The sequence below is a fragment of the Antedon mediterranea genome, chromosome 9, assembly GCF_964355755.1.
Source record: "Antedon mediterranea chromosome 9, ecAntMedi1.1, whole genome shotgun sequence".
Classification (NCBI taxonomy): domain Eukaryota; kingdom Metazoa; phylum Echinodermata; class Crinoidea; order Comatulida; family Antedonidae; genus Antedon; species Antedon mediterranea.
The window spans coordinates 19,383,717-19,406,282 of record NC_092678.1 but is presented as its reverse complement, the minus strand read 5'-3'; the positions used below and the strand labels follow the sequence as shown (position 1 = coordinate 19,406,282).

At 35.4% G+C, this 22,566-nt stretch overlaps 1 protein-coding gene across 1 annotated transcript; it reads left to right on the top strand.

Annotated features, from left to right (window-relative positions):
• The first annotated feature begins 6,086 nt into the window (after positions 1-6,086).
• LOC140058949 (gamma-tubulin complex component 6-like) lies at positions 6,087-21,869 on the top strand. Its single transcript, XM_072104744.1, has 28 exons — positions 6,087-6,113; positions 6,572-6,900; positions 7,555-7,682; positions 8,006-8,097; positions 8,305-8,371; positions 8,854-8,910; positions 9,246-9,401; positions 10,118-10,257; positions 10,780-10,987; positions 11,418-11,719; positions 12,453-12,638; positions 12,920-13,011; positions 13,202-13,341; positions 13,547-13,696; positions 13,814-13,895; positions 14,076-14,164; positions 14,603-14,718; positions 14,810-16,323; positions 16,690-16,852; positions 17,387-17,528; positions 18,113-18,269; positions 19,128-19,165; positions 19,336-19,468; positions 19,550-19,604; positions 20,210-20,309; positions 20,879-20,940; positions 21,072-21,271; positions 21,739-21,869. Exons 2-28 carry the CDS (start codon positions 6,588-6,590, stop codon positions 21,828-21,830), a joined length of 4,974 nt encoding a protein of 1,657 aa, XP_071960845.1. The 5' UTR covers positions 6,087-6,113; positions 6,572-6,587; the 3' UTR covers positions 21,831-21,869.
• Positions 21,870-22,566: the final 697 nt, after the last annotated feature.

The window sequence follows — 22,566 nt, the reverse complement described above, 5'->3', positions numbered from 1 at the left end:
TCCATGTAATGTGAGACAATCAAGCAACTACCTTTACTGTGTGATATAATCAATGACTACTATTGCCTAGTGAGATGATCAAGCGAGTATTGTACCATGTAATGTGAGACAATCAAGCAACTACCTTTACTGTGTGGTATAATCAATGACTACTATTGCCTAGTGAGATGACCAAGCGAGTATTGATCCATGTAATGTGAGACAATCAAGCGACTACCTTTACTGTGTGGTATAATCAACAACTACTATTGCCTAGTGAGATGATCAAGCGAGTATTGTATCATGTAATGTGAGACAATCAAGCAACTACATTTACTGTGTGGTATAATCAACAACTACTATTGTGTTGTGAAATGATCAAGAGAGTATTGTACCATGTAATGTGAGACAATCAAGCAATTACCTTTACTGTATGGTATAATCAATGACTACTATTGCCTAGTGAGATGATCAAGCGAGTATTGTACCATGTAATGTGAGCCAATCAAGCAACTAGCTTTACTGTATGGTATAATCAACAACTACTATTGCCTTGTGGGATGATCAAGAGAGTATTGTACCATGTAATGTGAGAAAATCAAGCAACTACCTTTACTGTGTGGTATAATCAATGACTACTATTGCGTTGTAAGATGTTCAAGCGAGTATTGTACCATGTAATGCGAGACAATCAAGCAACTACCTTCACTGTGTGGTATAATCAATGACTACTATTGCTAGTGAGGTGATCAAGAGAGTATTGTACCATGTAATGTGAGACAATCAAGCAACTACCTTTACTGTGTGATATAATCAACAACTACTATTGCGGTGTGAGATGATCAAGCGAGTATTGATCCATGTAATGTGAGACAATCAAGCAACTACCTTTACTGTGTGGTATAATCAACAACTACTATTGCGTTGTGAGATGATCAAGCGAGTATTGATCCATGTAATGTGAGACAATCAAGCAACTACCTTTACTGTGTAGTATAATCAACAACTACTATTGCATTGTGAGATGATCAAGCGAGTATTGATCCATGTAATGTGAGACAATCAAGCAACTACCTTTACTGTGTGGTATAATCAACAACTACTATTGCGTTGTAAGATGATCAAGCGAGTATTGTACCATGTAATGTGAGACAATCAAGCAACTACCTTTACTGTGTGGTATAATCAATGACTACTATTGCCTAGTGAGATGATCAAGCGAGTATTGTACCATGTAATGTGAGACAATCAAGCAACTACCTTTACTGTGTGGTATAATCAATGACTACTATTGCCCAGTGAGATGATCAAGCGAGTATTGTACCATGTAATGTGAGACAATCAAGCAACTACCTTTACTGTGTGGTAAAATCAATGACTACTATTGCGTTGTGAGATGATCAAACGAGTATTGATCCATGTAATGTGAGACAATCAAGCAACTACCTTTACTGTGTGGTATAATCAATGACTACTATTGCCTAGTGAGATGATCAAGCGAGTATTGTACCATGTAATTTGAGCCAATCAAGCAACTACCTTTACTGTGATGGTATAATCAACCACTACTATTGTGTTGTGAAATGATCAAGCGAGTATTGTACCATGTAATGTAAGATAATCAAGCAACTACCTTTACTGTGGGGTATAATCAACAACTACTATTGCCTAGTGAGATGATCAAGCGAGTATTGTACCATGTAATATGAGACAATCAAGTATACCTTTACTGTATGGTATAATCAACAACTACTATTGTGTTGTGAAATGATCAAGCGAGTATTGTACCATGTAATGTGAGACAATCAAGTAACTACCTTTACTGTGTGGTATAATCAATGACTACTATTGCTAGTGAGGTGATCAAGAGAGTATTGTACCATGTAATGTGAGACAATCAAGCAACTACCTTTACTGTGTGGTATAATCAATGACTACTATTGCTAGTGAGGTGATCAAGAGAGTATTGTACCATGTAATGTGAGACAATCAAGCAACTACCTTTACTGTGTGGTATAATCAACAACTACTATTGCGTTGTGAGATGATCAAGTGAGTATTGATCCATGTAATGTGAGACAATCAAGCAACTACCTTTACTGTGTGGTATAATCAACAACTACTATTGCATTGTGAGATGATCAAGCGAGTATTGATCCATGTAATGTGAGACAATCAAGCAACTACCTTTACTGTGTGGTATAATCAACAACTACTATTGCGTTGTGAGATGATCAAGCGAGTATTGTACCATGTAATGTGAGACAATCAAGCAACTACCTTTACCGTGTGGTATAATCAATGACTACTATTGCCTAGTGAGATGATCAAGCGAGTATTGTACCATGTAATGTGAGACAATCAAGCAACTACCTTTACTGTGGGGTATAATCAATGACTACTATTGCCCAGTGAGATGATCAAGCGAGTATTGTACCATGTAATGTGAGACAATCAAGCAACTACCTTTACTGTGTGGTAAAATCAATGACTACTATTGCGTTGTGAGATGATCAAACGAGTATTGATCCATGTAATGTGAGACAATCAAGCAACTACCTTTACTGTGTGGTATAATCAATGACTACTATTGCTAGTGAGGTGATCAAGAGAGTATTGTACCATGTAATGTGAGACAATCAAGCAACTACCTTTACTGTGTGATATAATCAACAACTACTATTGCGGTGTGAGATGATCAAGCGAGTATTGATCCATGTAATGTGAGACAATCAAGCAACTACCTTTACTGTGTGGTATAATCAACAACTACTATTGCGTTGTGAGATGATCAAGCGAGTATTGATCCATGTAATGTGAGACAATCAAGCAACTACCTTTACTGTGTAATATAATCAACAACTACTATTGCGTTGTGAGATGATCAAGCGAGTATTGATCCATGTAATGTGAGACAATCAAGCAACTACCTTTACTTTGTGGTATAATCAATGACTACTATTGCCTAGTGAGATGATCAAGCGAGTATTGTACCATGTAATGTGAGACAATCAAGCAACTACCTTTACTGTGGGGTATAATCAATGACTACTATTGCCCAGTGAGATGATCAAGCGAGTATTGTACCATGTAATGTGAGACAATCAAGCAACTACCTTTACTGTGTGGTATAATCAATGACTACTATTGCCTAGTGAGATGATCAAGCGAGTATTGTACCATGTAATTTGAGCCAATCAAGCAACTACCTTTACTGTGATGGTATAATCAACCACTACTATTGTGTTGTGAAATGATCAAGCGAGTATTGTACCATGTAATGTAAGATAATCAAGCAACTACCTTTACTGTGGGGTATAATCAACAACTACTATTGCCTAGTGAGATGATCAAGCGAGTATTGTACCATGTAATATGAGACAATCAAGTAACTACCTTTACTGTATGGTATAATCAACAACTACTATTGTGTTGTGAAATGATCAAGCGAGTATTGTACCATGTAATGTGAGACAATCAAGTAACTACCTTTACTGTGTGGTATAATCAATGACTACTATTGCTAGTGAGGTGATCAAGAGAGTATTGTACCATGTAATGTGAGACAATCAGGCAACTACCTTTACTGTGTGGTATAATCAATGACTACTATTGCTAGTGAGGTGATCAAGAGAGTATTGTACCATGTAATGTGAGACAATCAAGCAACTACCTTTACTGTGTGGTATAATCAACAACTACTATTGCGTTGTGAAATGATCAAGTGAGTATTGATCCATGTAATGTGAGACAATCAAGCAACTACCTTTACTGTGTGGTATAATCAACAACTACTATTGCGTTGTGAGATGATCAAGCGAGTATTGATCCATGTAATGTGAGACAATCAAGCAACTACCTTTACTGTGTGGTATAATCAACAACTACTATTGCATTGTGAGATGATCAAGCGAGTATTGTACCATGTAATGTGAGACAATCAAGCAACTACCTTTACCGTGTGGTATAATCAATGACTACTATTGCCTAGTGAGATGATCAAGCGAGTATTGTACCATGTAATGTGAGACAATCAAGCAACTACCTTTACTGTGGGGTATAATCAATGACTACTATTGCCCAGTGAGATGATCAAGCGAGTATTGTACCATGTAATGTGAGACAATCAAGCAACTACCTTTACTGTGTGGTAAAATCAATGACTACTATTGCGTTGTGAGATGATCAAACGAGTATTGATCCATGTAATGTGAGACAATCGAAGCAACTACCTTTACTGTGTGGTATAATCAATGACTACTATTGCCTAGTGAGATGATCAAGCGAGTATTGTACCATGTAATGTGAGACAATCAAGCAACTACCTTTACTGTGGGATATAATCAATGACTACTATTGCCCAGTGAGATGATCAAGCGAGTATTGTACCATGTAATGTGAGACAATCAAGCAACTACCTTTACTGTGTGGTAAAATCAATGACTACTATTGCGTTGTGAGATGATCAAACGAGTATTGATCCATGTAATGCGAGACAATCAAGCAACTACCTTTACTGTGTGGCATAATCAATGACTACTATTGCCTAGTGAGATGATCAAGCGAGTATTGTACCATGTAATGTGAGACAATCAAGCAACTACCTTTACTGTGTGGTATAATCAACAACTACAGTACTATTGCCTAGTGAGATGATCAAGCGAGTATTGTACCATGTAATGTGAGAAAATCATAATCAAGCAACTACCTTTACTGTGTGGTATAATCAACAACTACTATTGCCTAGTGAGATGATCAAGCGAGTATTGTACAATGTAATGTGAGACAATCAAGCTACTACCGTACTCAACTCGAGCAAATAATAATCAATAATTGTATTATAGTATTATCAAATCCAAATGTTATTATTAGTAAGAAATATGTAAATTATATTTTTTCCTCTATTTGACACTTCATAAGCAATTATTTGTACTATAGCAAGTATTTCACATCCACACAGAGGTATGTTTATATATCATGTGTTTTAATATTTTATTATGAATAGATTATTTTATTTATTAGAATAGTTTGTATTATATCAGTTTGATTATTATAAATATTAAGTTTTTTTTTAAGTTGTGTGAAACGCCTGCAATCTTTTTTTTTCTTTTTATTTGTTGCCAATATATTTTGCAACTGCATGTGATGTTGTTGACACCCTCTATGTAGGAAAAACCGTGTACAACATGGACGATGTTAATAAAGTGTATATCAAAGAGTGATAAACATTACACTGCAGTCAGTTTTGTTTTAATGGGTGATGTAAAAGAAGAATGTTAAATTAAAAAAAAATAAACCTAAACTTGTCAAATGTGGGGGACAGAGTAGCACAATTTGATCGGACAATGAAGAGACAGTGGTGTGGTGATATTAATTTTTGTTTTGTCAACTAGCTCTGCATTTAAGAAAAATGATAATCGGATTTCAAATCATGTAATGGTTGTAAGACAATTTGTAACCAATATATAACCAGACATTCCATTTTGTTGACAGTGCAATTGATAATTAAGTGATGTTGGATGCTTTTACACCTAACTTAAAATCTAATTTCTCAAATTGATTTTTATAGTTGTTTAAAAAAGAATGGTAAAGACTTCACTAAACGCTCACAATCTGCATCGGATGAATGTTTTTAAAATAAACAAAAACAATGTAATAAAATTGATGTCAAGGTGTCAAGTTAGGTTTAAAATAACACTCAGTAGTGGCAAAATGTATTTTGAAAAAAAAAATTTACTTCATTTGGCAAATGTCAAAATGTTTTCAGCTCATGCTGCACTTATTTTGTTTTATTATACTTTAGTAAGACAAATAATTGTAATAAAAACTTAAAAAACAAAAAGGGCCAATATGTTTTTATACTTTACAAACCTGATTTAATTTTAAACAGACTTTTAAATTCTCTAGGCTATTCTCAGTTAAAAATATTAATTGCTCCCTCTATTAAATTTAATTTTTCCCGCCGGAAAGTTCAACGCTTCCGGTTATCGATGACCCCGGCCCGCCCCCGGCCCTGCACTTATTTTTTTTCTCGCATCTAAAACAACAACGACGACACTGCTGAAGACGCGCGGTGAAACTTGAAGTACAACACTGCTCTGTCTGTGGAAGGAATAGGCTACCCCATTTTGGAAGTACTGTATTGTTATTATAGCAAGCTAGGCCTACCCTTAGGTAGAGTGTAGTTAGCCCTAGTAGGCCTACCTACTAGCTAGGCCTAGCTAGGCTAGGCCAGATATGTATGTAAATTGTAGTCTAGGCCTAGCTAGGGAGGCGTAGAGGCCTACTACTAGGCCTAGGCCTACACCTAGCTAGGCCTAAAGGCTTTGGCTAGGCTAAGCCAGAATATTAGATTAGCCTAGCTAGGCTACTACTAGTACTAGGCCTCTAGCTAGCTAGTAGGCCAGGCTAGCCCTAGCTAGCTAGGCATGGGTACGGGTTGACCTGTATCCTCTAGGCCTACTACTAGCTAGGGATGTAGGCCTAGGCCCTAGGTCTAGACTAGTAGTAGGGTAGTCTAGAGGGTAGCCTAGTGTGGAATCCAAACAAAATGCATGAAATTATTATTTAACATTATTTTTTTCAATTTTAGTATGTAATGTCAAACAATGGACAGTTTGACTTCCAGCTTAGATCATCTTGGCAAGGTTTTACTTAACTATCCACTACATAGTCCACGTCTAATCCAACCCAACATTACCATTGATAAGTGCAAGCGACGTCTGCGGGTATGCGCTTACAATAGTCTCTTTCATCGGCAACCAGGACCGCATAATGCTTACAAATCAGACAAGAAAAAGACTGGGCTTTGCGTATTTGAGGAGTTACTCGTGGAAGTGTTTAAGCTGAGAGAAAGACGATCGTATGCTAATGCAAACCGATTGGAACAATTAGTTATAGCGATTTCTGATCAAAATTATGGTAGGTCTGTTATTAATGCTTGTGTTGTGAGAATAAAAATATACCGGTAATAAAATCATAATAAAAAAATAAAATACTGTATTAAAATAAAATTGCATGGATCTATTTTTAGAAAATCAGTATTGCACACCTCAATTCTATTTTTAGACAATCAGTAATTGCATTCCTTAATTCTATTTTTTGAAAATCAGTATTGCATGCCTCAATTCTATTTTTAGAAAGTCAGTATTGCATGCCTGAATTCTATTTTAGAAAATCAGTATTGCATGCCTGAATTCTATTAAAAAAAAATCAGTATTGCATGCCTGAATTCTATTTTTAGAAATCAGTATTGCATGCCTCAATTCTATTTTTAGAAATCAGTATTGCATGCCTCAATTCTATTTTTAGAAATCAGTATTGTATGCCTGAATTCTATTTTTAGAAATCAGTATTGCATGCCTCAATTCTATTTTTAGAAATCAGTATTGCATGCCTCAATTCTATTTTTAGAAATCCGTATATTGCATGCCTAAATTCTATTTTAGAAAATACGTATTGCATGCCTGAAATTAAAAAGAAAGAATACACAATGTACTGTAGCTAATAAATTATTTTCTTTATTTTTGTGAATGTAGTGAAATTTAATTCTTTAATAATTGTTTTTTTTTATAGATTTTAATACTGAAATCAAAGCAGTGATGCAGTTGCTGCTATTGTTGTCTGGTACAGAAGAAAAAAAGCCTAAGCCACCTATTGGTCATAAGTTGTTTCAATTGCCAATTTCCACACTGGGAAAAAAAGTAGGTACTTTTCTACATTACTTCCCTCTTTACCAACTGTCCAACCTTTAGCTGACTTAAGACATAACAGGCTGTAGATGATCTGTAACTGCGTGTCCTAAGGATCAATCCTTACATAGTGCCAGGGTTGTGATATACTACTGTTTCAACCTCGCACTCTAAGCCTCACATGATACAGTTCCATCCTTTGACAAGTTAGTTTTTGTTTGGATTATGAAATACATTTTGGAACCTAATGTTTGCAAATTTAGTTGTCAAATGTACCAAAACAGTTTGTAAACAGACCAACAACAAGTGCATATTTAAAGAAATTTTATTTGTAGAACAAGGTTTTGTTACCAAATGGTCCTCTTTTTCATCAAGATTCACCCTATTCACATGACATCGAACATCATGGATATCCACACTATTCCCGGTAAGAATCTTAAAAATATAGTAAATAAAAATGATATTTATAACACACTTTCTACAGTGCTTAAAAGCTCAGTGGACTAGATATAACACAACTTTCATCTCCCCATCATGCCTTTTAGCTGCCAACAAAACACACCATACTGTACATGTGTTTTTTTTGCCTTCCTTCTATTTGTCAATGATTGTTTAAATTTTTTCACTTTTTCAGAGAACTTTTTGAATGTACAAGCAGCGTTGGGAGTAACTTGAATCAACAGATGAATATGACTAAACAAGTATGTAAAATAAGGGAAAACAACATACAGGAGAACCCCTCCAGACACTTCTATTCATGGGACATCCCTATTCATGGGACATCCCTATTCATAGGACACCCCTATTAAAAGGACACCCCTATTCGTAGGACACCCTTATTCATGGGACACCCTTATTTACGGGACACCCCTTTTCATGGGACATCCCTATTCATGAGACACCCCTTATTCATGGGACACCCCTTATTCTTGAGACACCCCTATAAGAGGTACACGCATAAAACAAACAAGGGGAAGTGTATGTTTTAACACTACGGCCATTCCAACCCTTGTTCAAGGGGCACTTCTGTTAAACTTTGTTGGGTCCCGACGGTGTCCTCTTATAGGTTTTCTACAGTATACCAGTTTACATTGGTTTTTTAGATGTAATGTTGTCTTGAGCTCAAAATTTATATTTTCAATCTGTAATAATAGTAAATAATTCTCATTTATTTCTATCTTAGGTGTTCCACTTGGAACCTGGAAAAAACATACATGGTCATAATCTTTTTGATATCAAGGTAAAACATTTTTTTTTGTGAAAATCCAATTAATTTTTTCAAGAATTCTGATCATGTTATTTCCACACATTAATATTTATAATCAGGAAGCTATGTTTCACTGTCTTGTCTATGATGCTCCATCCCACCCTCTTTAAAAAAATTTATTATATTAATACTATTATTAAATATATAATAATTTATAACTTTGCTATCAAGATAAAAATCTTCCACTGTGTCGTCAACGATGCACTTACACCATATTCTTTTAAAAATTATTATATTACCTGTAGTACCATTATTAAGTATATAATAATACGATGATGTACACTGTAACTTTACTGTATAACCTACAGATAAAAGGAAGTTCTACTGAGGAATTTGAGAGAAGAACAACATTGTACCATGCACTCATACACAGCAGGACAGCAGACTTAAATGTTAAACTTTCATTACCTGAGCTACCAGAGAATACCAGTCAAATGGGCCTAAAAATTCCAGTTAATAAAGAGGTTAGAACCACATAAGAAACACATTACCAATGATTGCTAATAGCAATGTCTGAATATACAGTTGACAATCCAATGTTAAAAATATGGCATAAAGTATTGTAGCTGTAGCTTCTTTGTTAATGTGCTTGCCTTCCAATCCCAAGGTCCGGGGTCCAATTCTGACGTAGTGCCAGGGTTGTAACTCACGACTCTTTCAACTCCACTCTGTAAGCCTCAAATGAGACTTGGTTTATAAGCACGATAAATGCATTATAAAATAGTTTATTATCCATTCTGTAATTGGCGAGTTTGTCCTCGCTGTTGGATGCTTATGAAATAAAGGATAGGGATTGACTAGTATGTGAGAGGCATGGGTTCAAGACCTTTGTATGTGCCATATTCTTTGTCTTTGCCTTGGATGGAGGATTGGATGTAAAGCTGTTGGTCAGTCTCATAAAAATAAATACAATAAAAGAACTTTGTACACTATTCAAAAAGAATGGCAGATGGTAGGCTATGCAGCGTCACTGCCATAGGTCTGTAGAAGGCCAAATCTCCAAAACCAAATAATAATAGGCCTACATTTAAATGAAACCATTTCTGATATCATCTGACAGGATTCGAACCCAGAAACATGGATTGGTTTCTGAGACTGTTAACCACCAAGCTGCACCCCCACACATCTAATTATTTGATATAATTTTTGCTTTGAATATTCAATTCTTCAATTTTGTTAGGTTGATGATGAAGGGTTTAATGAGTCTATGAGTAGTGATGTCACAACATCTACCTCGGAGGATGTTGAACCAATTAACATATGGGAAGCTGCACTTACACACAAATTGCACAAGAACTATTCATGGGAAACTATTGGAAGGTAAAAAAATTTCACACATTACAATAAAAATATAGATGGTTTTAATTGGCTGTGTGCTATTTGTGATCTAACAATCGTTGAGTTAAAAATATGTGTGGAATCACAAATGACAGTTGGTTTCTTGACGTATCAACTCTAGGAGCTTGTAGCTGGCTTGAATTTTTATTATAAAATCTCACAATGGATGTATCTTATCTTCTAAAATTTTACTTAATTAATTAGGACCTGTTTTTTATAAACTCATAAACCATACAATCAATTATATTTTATGCTATCTTAGTAATTCTAATGAGACCTTTCCTGTGTGTTTCATTTAAATTACCGAACCAGGCAATAAAAGAGATTTTATAGAATAATTTCAGATTACAACAGCTAACATTAAACTTATTTAGCTTTCTGAGGAAGTGTAACCTTTGGTGACCTTTTTGAATCATCTCTGTCACTAGGAGTTGACTGTCTAGGAGTTTAATACCTCTTTGTTTTATCCACAATAATCTATGGCAAAAAACTTTATTTCCACAGCTTTCCAAAACCTAATAATCGACATTACCTATCTGAGGCTGGCCCAGAAGCTTTTGACCAGCTGTATCTTCTAAGGAATTATGCATTAACGCTTATAGAGCCTAGCGTACAGATGAAAGATTTAATTGAAGTAAAACAGACGGATCTTGTCAAAAATGCTCTTAACGTATTGCTTGGTATTCCTTCAATCACATTCAAGTTTAAACGGGTAAATAATGTTTCATCATAATTTCAAAATATTTATTATAATAAAGAACAAATTTGGTTTGTTACATTTGTCTCAACAAGTAGTGGAGCTGTAACTTGGTGGTTAGCATGCTCTCTTTCCAACGCCATGGTCTGTGGTTCAATCCTGACCTGTGCCAGGGTTCTTTCCACTTTACTCCCTAAGCCTCAAAGCATACTTAGTTTATAACCACGATTAATTATAAAACAGTTTATCCATACTGTAATTGGTGAGTTTTTGCTCGCTTTTGGATGCGTATGAAATTAAAAAAACATCATCATTTTTTTACCCTAAATTTTTCCTTTTTTCCTACAAAAAACTGAGAATAAAATCACAAATGTACCTATGCTCTTTTGCTCATGTAAATTAGTAAATATTTATCCTTAGAAAATAATCTATTTGTCTTCAACAGGAAACTGAATCATTTCATGTCAACCCAAACATTCATTACAAAGGTACCTCACCAGAAATGCTAAGCCAGAGCTTACAACCACTTGCCGAGGCTGGGACACACTACTGGCAGCTAAGCCAGTTTGCAAAGCAGCGTACGCCAGACTCAATGTACACTGGTGGCCTGACGTTGCAAGCATTTTGTAGTGGTATTCAAGCCTTTCTTCACTTCTTTCGTTCAAGAGTTTTAACTGTACCTTGGGACAGTTCTTCCACTGTCAGTATGATATATCACGCATTTCGGCAATTCATCGCACAATTAAAGTGAGTTTTTTGCTACAGTTGTCTTAATAACGTATTCTTTAACGGTATGGTTCGGTAGCGCTACCGAAAATGAAAAGCGTGACCTAAATAGAATAGTCAAGACCGCATCGCGTATAATTGGATCTACACAACTGCCTTTGGAGAACATATTTTCGGATCGTCTTCTGAAAAAGGCAGTGGCTATCAAAGATGATCATTTTCATCCGGCCTCTAGTATGTTCCAGTTGATGCGCAGCGGTCGGCGATTTCGTTCTATTAAGGCCAATAAGGCACGATTTACAAATAGGATCTATTAGAGCCTTAAATATGATGTAGACTTTTTTTTGTAATGTTCTTGTTTTTTGAGTTCGTGTTGTGTCCGTTGGATATTGTGCTCCGCCAAGAGAGCAAACAGAATTTCTATGTTTTTCCTAAAACAAATGATAATAAATGATACTTGACTTGACTTGACTTGACTTGACTTAACATGTTTACCAGATGTAACCAGGCGGAGCCTAAAGCTCTGTCTACACTATCAGACTAGTTTGACAAAAAAAGGGTCTACATGTGCCCAAATATGGTAGTGATATGCTCAAATATGTTAGTGATAGTGATATGACATCGTCATGTCCATATATGGTCACATCACATTTGTTTGTCATATAAAGTTTGATAGTGTAGACATAGCTTAATGAAATATTGTCACCATTCAACTCATAAACATGCATTATTATTATTATTGTTTTTATTTTAGATATTTATGGATGTTCTGTATGTGTCATAAAAGGAAGTTTGGCCGACCTGGAGATCCCGGTGACCCGCTTCCCACAGGAATCCAGTTGTTGTCCTATATTTACCAGGAAGCGCTGGATTGCTGTAAATCCCAGAATTACAAGGTCATGTTGAGTCTCTTACGAACAAGCTGCGGACCGTATCTCTTGTGAGTTTTTATTTCTTGGTCGAAAATAAATATTTGAATGCGCATATAGGCCTATTGATGCTTTCAATTTGCACAAATAATGTCTCTTAAGGTCTGTCTACACTATCAAACTTTATGTGACAAAAAAATGTGATGTTCCCATGGACATGATGATGTCATTTCACTACAATATTTGGGCATATCACTACCATATTCGGGCACATCACATTTTTTTGTCAAAATAGTTGAAAATTTTTTAAAAGAAGATTTTTATTTTTGTTTTTCTTTTAATTTTTCTTTAGGTTTGTTCAGGACTGGATCTTCAATGGTATCTGTCATGACGGCTATGGAGAATTTATGATCACAGCTAATGATGATTTCCTGCAATACAGAGGTAAAAATACAAAGCAGTTTTAAACCCGGAGTCACCCTTTAAACTTAAATAAATATTACTATACTGTAATATTTATATTTCAATTAAGTTTAAAGGGTAGCTCCAGGATTAAAATTTCATTTTACATTATTACAACCTTTATAACATTGATATTAACCCCACTTTTGTTAATCTGTTGAAATTGAATTAGACAAATACTATTGGACACATGGGTTTGTAATGAACACAGACAATAGCTCCACCAGTGTTCCGATGTTCCTTCAGGAATTGGCCAATGGCATGTATGTCTGTGGGAAGACTCTAAATCTGCTGAAGCTCTGCAATCCAGGGGTAAGTTTAAGCTCCTTGATAGTAACGATGTAAATATTTTATGTATTCCGATGCCATGCTTCTACAGTACATCCTCTCTTCACATCTTTTCCTAACAAGGGGTTGCAGACTTTCACTCATTCCCTATTCCATCTTATCACGTCTTTCTCTACGATCTATTTACAAATTAGTTTTTTTAATATAATATTCATTTCTTATTTTTTAGCATTTCTTGTGCAACAACCATGTACCAGTTCCACTCCTTTCTTTGACTTATTCCTTAGAAGATCTGCAACATATTGATCGAGAAACACAAGTGTATGTTGAACGAATGTACAATATAGTTCGACAAAACACTGTTTCAAAAGAAGAAAAGGTATGGTTTCCTGATTATCTACCTTGACCACATCAGGTCATTTGAAACAGTATTATTTGGTCTACTTTGTATTAGATAATTAGTTCAATGTAATTCAAATACTATGTTTCTTGATAGGAAGCAAGGTTAGAAAAGGCCAGAGAAGATCTTTTGATACAAGCTAGAAAGACGGTTGTTGATGAATTAAATAGACTTAAAGGTAAAAGACCATGTCAACATTATTCTACTGCAGTAACTGCAGTATCTATCATTTGTTTACTGTTTAAAGAAATGTAGTTAATGCATTAGAATCATTTTGACACAATCCCTAAGCGAGCATAAAAGTCACCAAGAAAAATACCATGTACAAACTGTACATGTTTTAACATTGACATTTCAGATAAGATGAAGCAAGTAAAAGAGGCAACAGATGAAAAGAAGAGAAAAGAATTGAAAGGGTTGAAGCAACAAATGCAAAAAGATTTGGTGGTATGTAATAAAGCTATTTCTCCGCATAGTAGAATAAAATTATCATGTTGTTGCAGTACCCGCTGCTTCTTTGGCCCTTAATCCCATTCTAGGCATCATTGCAAGCCTGGTAGTCTAGAGGCGCCATACTTCTAGTATAATATATATATATATATAATATAATATACTAGGTATCAAGTAAATGTTTTGACAGAGTAGGGCAATTTAAACGTCTGACTAATTAGAGATACTTAAACTTGTTTGTAAACTAGCTTATTTGTATAGTGTAAATACAGTACCTCATAGCCATATAGTGGAAACAAAAAGTGTTCTTCTAAAAACACCTAAAGAAAATATACTCCGTCTTAAGCTCTTTCCTAATGTATTAGCCAGTGTTATAGGATAATTTGTTGGGTAGAGCTGTACGTCCTTTGAATTAGAATGTCTTGTTGTCTTTAGAGACGTGCCATAGAAGTTGAGGAAGAAAAAGAGACCGACCGGCTGGCTGTTGAAAAGCAAGATCGAATTGAAAAGGGAATAGCAGACGTAGAGGATGAATTAGAAAAGAAGGCAAGGTCAGAAAAATGTCTGCAATATTTTTATAATAGATATTAGTCCTTTTGTAATCTCTTCTTAATGTTGCTTTTTTTATTTATTTTTTTACAGAGAAGAATTAATTCAATACTATGCAAAGTTGACGGAAGAAGCTATCCACAGAGAACAGCATGCTCTATGGAAGATACAAAGACACAAGTTAAAAGAGCAAAGATCATCATTCCTTCAGAAAGATGCAGAAAACCTGAAGGAAGAATTAATAAAGTTACATCAGAAAATGTCAAACCCTCAAGAACAGACGACTTTGGGAAGTTCCACTAGTGACAGTTTGTTGCCACAAAGTTCTGCAGAAGATGTATCGACAAATGAGTCTGATGTCCAAACTGTAGTGGAGATTTTACCTTCAGAGGTTGATGAAGCCAATACTGGTGATGAGAAGTCAGCAGCAGAAAGTGCATTAGTACTACAAACTAATGAAACTGATGAGACAATCGATAGTACACCAGTAGCATCTGGTGTGAGTGTTGAACAAAAAGAGTACAAGCCAAAAAGTTCTGTTGTGTCTGATGAACTTTTTGACAAGGAACCAGGCCAGATGAATTTACTTGATACATCCATTCATGACTTCTTGCCAAAACCTTTAGAAACAGTTTTTCACCCTCAAAATGATGATCTCGAAGATGTTTTGATAGAAATTGGTTCAGAATTACCGTCTGGCAAAACTTTTGATTTGCTTGATACAGAAACATCTGATCCAGTAAGACATCCCTCAGAATCACACTTTACTATCGGAAAAGAAGTTGGGGCAAGTTCTGATGCTTTGACACCAACCTCTAACACCACTGGACAAGGTATTCAGTCAACTATTGAGGACATTTTGTACTCAATGAGAGGAATCAGTGATCTTCCTCAAAAAGGATCTTATGGTCATGCGAGCGATGTGACATTGACAGTCAATCCTGAACCAGGCGAAGAAATAAAATTGTGTGAACACAGAAGTCATCATCATGGGCACTCTAGTGACTCCACCATGGGAGGTCTAATTCATGGAGATGCTGATAAACCAATAAAACATAAACAGAGATCAAAATGGGGTCATCCTTCATCCACCTCTGAAATTATTATGGGAATACTAGAAAGTGCTTATAAAGATGAAGAAGCGGAAGAATCTAAGCAAGTGAAAGAGGTCAAGACCCCTGATGTCAAAGGAATCTCGGAACACATCCATGGCCATTCATCAGACTCTTCCATTCAAACTTTATTATACAGTCAAGAACCAGTCAAACCTAATGAACAAGATGGCAAAGTCTCTGTCACCATGCCGCTTCCTGAAAGAGGAATCCACGGACACTCGTCAGATTCTAGTATCCAGAAAGTACTTTATGGGAGTGGTGACGCTGAGAAGAAAGAATTGAAAACGGCTGGACATGTTTATCGAGGAAGAGGCTTGAATGTGGTTGGCCATCCCTCTGATTCTAAGGCAGGGAAGGTGATGTATGGTGATAAACAAGTTAGAGGAAATGCAGATGGTAACACTTCTAAAGATGCAGAGGAAGAAGTAGCTGGTTTTGTAATTCCTGACGCAAAAACGTATATGCCTTTTGAAGATGATTTCAGCCGAACATGTAAGTATAAAATAATATGTCGATCTTATATAGCGCTTAATGCATAATGCTCAAAGCGCTTCACATTATTATACCTATACCAGGTACTCATTTGTACACCCGGGTGGAGAGAGACAAACGTAAGTAAAGTATCTTGTCTAAAGGATACAAGCAATGTCACAAGCTTTAGATTTGAACTCGCGATCATTAGCCAAACATCCAACACTGCGCAACACGCCCTTCGCCCTTATAATGAACAAAATCCACATTGTTTGTGTTAGTGTTTGAAGTGCGTATATCAGTAGTTTTACTGATTGCATGTTATGTACATTTTTTAGCAACAATTTGGAATGATGGATTATAAAAATAAATGTTCCTATGTTGCAGGTTCTTTACCATCAGTTGACTTACTAAAGAATGCTGGGATATTGCCAATGGAGTTTGGTAACTATGGTAATCGTCATGGTACCCTGGAATCAAATGAAGCAGCCAATCTGATGTCGTTACCAGTGATTTTAAAACAGTCCATCATTACTCCCCTAACTGCTCAGTAAGCTATTGCCCAGTTTTTTCATCATTATTACAATTACATTGATTAATTTTAGTATTAATCATATTCAATTAAATATTGTGAACAGTATGCTATGGATACTAAAGCCCTGTCTACACTATCAAACTTTGTGAAAAAAAATGTGATGTGCTTATATATGGACACGATGCTGTATCATCATATTTAGGAACATCATACTTTTTTTGTCAAATTAGTTTGATAGTGCAGACAGAGCTTTAGATAGAAAGTTTTTGGTTGCAACCTCAATGTTATGTTGGACTGTTTTCTCGAAAAAGTATTTTTTGTTTTTTTTCACCATAACAAAAATACCTACTGTTTTTCAACGTTTCGGGTACTAGCATCGGCGGCAGCCTTGTTCAAGTGACATGCAAATTGTTTATCAACACTTGTCTTGGTGCTGTCTGCGCCACTACTTGTGTCAGCTTTTTGCTGAAAACTATTCATGTTCTACATGTTGAGATATAATAATAATAATAATTAATAAATAATTGCTATTCCATCTATATTTTACAGGATTGTTTTGGTTAATAAATGTATTTTAGACTATTATATTGTCGACTTAAACATCGACAAATACTTTGAAAGTCTTCGAAGTTTCCTGTTTTTACAAGATGGAGAATTCAGTCAATCACTTTGTGATCAACTCTTTGAAAAGGTAATTACCGTTAAAGGTATTTCAGATGTTTTCAGGGGCGGATCCCCTCCAACCCCCCCCCCCCCCTAATTTTAGCAGATTGTAATGGAAAAGGTAAGACATTACGACATTAAGCTCAGCCGATCCCCACCATTTATGCCAAAAACCACCCTGCATCCTCTTTCAAAATACTGGATGCGCCACTAGTTTTGCACTCCTATGTAATCTGAATGGTCAGTACATTCAGAACACTTTGAAAAAGGGTTGAACTCTAACCCACGACCTCCAGATTTGTAGCCCCTTAGCAAAGAGATAGCATTGATTTAAGCCCACGGAACAGCTTGTATTATGCACCAATATGAGGGATTTTGACCTACTTTTGTTGATACTTTTCCTAAGTGTTGATTTATCTTCTATCAGTCTTTTCCTGTCGTCTTATTTTCTGCATCCTCCACATTTCAGAATAATTCTCCCACAATTCTTTATCCTGATTTGGTTTAAACCGGTTAAACCAGGTATCAATCGATAGAGTATCAATCTTTCTTTCTGTTTATTGCATTGTTGCATCATGTGGCATCTATAAAAGCAAGTTGTTTCTTTCATAGTTGGCGCAAGGTCTGAGACCGTCAGAATTCTTCACACCGATCCTACTTAACCAAATCCTTTCAAAAGCTATCCAGCATTCACTAAACAGAGAGTCCAACCATGCAGATGACCTCAGCTTCTCAGTGAAATCATTGCCTCATATATTCAAACCCAATGGTAGGTATAGGGTGTAAAAACTGTAGTTGTTAATTTTATATACTGATTTATATTTACTGTAAATAAATTTCACCAGATCAGCCTCTAAATACATTTTTCAAAACGTTGCCGACAATCATTTGTTTATAATTCTATTCATGTGTTTAATAGCAAGTTTTTAAGATCACTTTAGAATCATTGGTTATGATGATTATATATTGTATTCATAAGTCTATTTTGCCTGTTATTTCAAAATTCATTTTTGCCATGTTGGTTAAATGGCAATAAATACTATCATATGGTACTTTAGACTTCAGCTTGGTTCCCACTAGAACGTAACGCAAGCGTTTTAACCAATGACAAGCGAAGTTATAGACAGTTAGCAATCAGAAGCGAATAAGCCATCGCTTGTGATTGGTCAATTCACTTGCGTTGCGTTACGTCCTTGTGTTGCGTCGCTAGTGGCAACCACGCTTTATTTACTATACATACTATATGCCTTGTTACATCTAACAATGCATAAACCATCACTTCATCTCACATATTTCTGTGTGATTCCTTCAAACCTCTGTCTAGTTATAACCAGCATTCTTCATCTCCTTGTCAAGTTTTCTCTATATTCAATTGGTTTAATTTGTGCTTATAAAACTGTTTATATGTTTTTACTGTTTATTTTCAATCCCTACTATTATGTGTAGAAAATAATGATAATATTTTAAATAACGAAGAAAAGTAGAATTACCTTTACATTTGCAGTTTTATAGATTTTTTACCAAGAGATGATGGCAATATAACATTTAAGGGCAGTTGAAAGAGATAGGATGAGTGTTTACCATATTATTTTATTGGAATAAACAAATAAATATTTGTCTTTTTAAGCTATTAATAGTTTGGACTGCTTGGAGCTCAAATTTAAGGTATATTAACGTTTTTATTTACTCTAATTTAGAATATGTTGTCTATAAACTACTACAAAATAACCTTTTCATAATCCAATTTTATACATCTTGTTCATGTTTTGGAGTACAATACATCTTTAAAATTTTTATTTTCTTTGTTAACGAGAAAACTTTGTTCTTTTTTCTAGATCGACTGGCCACGAAATATTGTGATAACACGGAATTGTTTAGACAAGTACAATCACGTGTTCTCGTTCATGCTGCAGTTAAAACGTGCTTCGTGGGTATTGAGAGATATATACTTCCAACTGAAGAGAAGTGGTTAGTATCGGAACTATTTGTTTACTAACTAAGAGTATCATTAAGTGTCATTTTACAAGTTTTCAAATTGTTTTATTTTAGCGTTACTGAATCATGCTGGAAACTCAACCCAATTCAGGCAGCTCCAGTTATTCAGGTATTTTATTATATACTGTATATCCTCGGGTATAATCCCACTTCTTGTCTAATCCCACCCCTACTTTATGTCTGATTTCACAAACAGGCATAGCCCCGGGTATAGTCCCAGTATTGACTTTTGGTCTGAGTGTAGGCCTCTCTCTAGCCAGTTCAGATGAGTTTTACAAGAATTTCTTACCAATCATTTTTTTCCCTGAACCAGGGTTTTCCCGGATATAGTGTTCTATGGGGTGGGACCAGAGGATAATATATATATATGCATTATTATAGTTTTATATGTTATATATTAAGCCTATGGGAAGAACAATCAAAGAAAGTGCATGATAATGGGCCTTGTAATAAGAGTATACGTGTAGAGTCTTCCTTCTAAAATATGATGAAGTAAATTATCCATACAGAATTAGCCTATATGTTACTGCTGCAGTACCACTTAACAGCAGAAAGGAATACTTCTGCATGTTGGGCTGAAGCACACAAATATACCCACCTAGTCTTCATCGGACTTGACATTACCTGGTTTGCTTGAGCAGAGATTGCCTATCCCTATGCTAATCAGGGTGCATCTATAGACAGCCTCATCTAAATTATGTATATTTTTTGCAGGCATGAAATGCAGCACTTTGTTAATGTAATCCAAGGGTACATTGCAAATCAAGTGGTTAACGTCAGCTGGGAAGAATTCAAAAGAAATCTAAAAACAAATGTAAGTTATTAGATAGGTGTTTAGATATGAGTTGTTGTAACATGTTTGCCTACTAATAACACATGATGTCGACATTTTGGGAGTAAGTGTAGGCCTAGCTAGCTGAAATTCAACTACAGTAGGGCCTTTCCTCTCGGACACTCCTACTAATGATGCATGATGTCGACATTTTGGGAGCAGCTGATGTAGGCCTAGCTAGCTGGAAATCAACTAAAGTAGGTGTCCTTTAAAACACCTTATTAAGGGGACAATTTTATGTGAATTGAAAGAGAAGCAATACATGTTTTTAACCTACAGCCAACCCATATTCAGGAACATCCATATCCACAACACATCCACAGAGGGCCTGAAGGTGTCCTTTTAATAGGGATTCTTACTGTTCATCATTTCCTTCTGTTTTATTAAAGCTCCTTGTGATTGGTAGAATTCTTTGTAAGAGGTCATGGTCAATGAACCGTAAAAATCAATCAATCACTCCCAATTTATTTCATAAGAGTTTACCTCTATATTTTATAAATACTGTATTTAGTTTTTAAACATGGTTTGTTTCTTCTTTACATCACATACAGGTTCAGAATTTAGATGACCTCCACAATCGACATGCCGAGTACCTTAACAAAGCTTTATTTCGGTAAATATCTTAATTATCATATTCTAAAGTTCTCTAAACTAGTTTGAAAAAAAGAGTTCAGAGTATATCTACCTTACATTCTATCAAACTTTGATTTTCTAATTAAAGAGTTGGTATCAATTTCTATAAAGGTGTTTGTTGAACAAGAAAGCAGCACCGGTGATGAAGATCATCACAGACATCTTCTGCCTCATTCTCAAGGTGAGGACTCAACTGGTGTCTTCACGCTGGTTCTATGATCCTGACATACATCAAGTTGTCCATCCAGCCTTCCAGACCATCCGGTCATCTTATTCAGCTTTCAAAGAGTATTCTGGCTTCTTGTACAAAGGTAAGTGCGATGGACCTCTGCATGCTAAATTTCTTTAAATGATCGTACATCCATCATACATACAGTGTCTCTAGTTGTTAATTCCAGCTCATTTATAGTTATTCCATGCCTAATGAAAAAATCTCACATCTACACATAATCAAACATCGTTTACTCTATCTCTAACAATTTTTTCAATCTTCTATCGACTAAAGTCGAAGTATAGTCGTTATCTCGGAACCGTTCTATGGCCACCACCAGGTAGGCTTACTTCATTAAGGCTTCTATGAATGGATGAACTGGTTAGGAGCAGGAACGCTAGTAGACCAAACCCAATACCGTTTTGATTACGATCAATTAAGAAATTACCTCAACGCAGAAATTGCTTCATTCTTGAAACAATTGAATTTTATGATGTTTCTAAACAGTTTGTTTTTTTTTTTCACTTTTTTTTATATAATTTATTTTTTTCATTGTGTTTTTTCCAGTTGTTTCAAAGCTTGTGACCAGAGGATATCAACCTCATTTGGAAGAATTCCTGCTTCGTTTAAATTTCAATGACTTTTACAGTGACTGTTGAATCTGGCGCTTGATGAAACTAAAGAAATCTCTACAATAAAGCTCTGTCTACACTATCAAATTTGATGTGACTAAAAATGTGGTGTGTCCATAAGGATATGATGATATCATATTACTACCATATTTGGGCACATCACACTTTTTTGTCAAACTAGTTTGATAGTGTAGACAGAGCTTAACTCTCTAGCCTCTCATTTTTGTAAAGACAAATTATAATTATTAAAAATATGCTATAATGATCAATTTGTAAATTGTAGCAAAAAGAAATATTGTTATTGTCTTAACCAGGATTGAACCTGGACTCTTCTGCTTCATATGCAGACTGCCTACCACTTGACCACTGCGGTTCTCACACAGTATGTTCAAATGATATTGAAACTGAATTCGAAGTACTGTAAATCTTCTAATAGTAACCCACACACTATAGTAACCCCCCTTCTAATAGTAACCCACACACTATAGTAACCCCCCTTCTAATAGTAACCCACTTTATAAGTCAATCTATAATAATAACCCACTACTATAATAGTAACAGTAAAATACCAGTACTATTAGAGTCACAAAAACTATTGACAAAATGACATTATGAAGACTGGTCATTTATGACTGCCGTATTTTGAGAATCGGGAGTTAATGCTTGTTGATTCTGTGAGTGCGGAGGCTTGAGTCTTTGAGTTTATAAAACAAATTTGTTTTCGTACTATTTTATTATTTTGCTATGAGTTGCTGACCGGAAA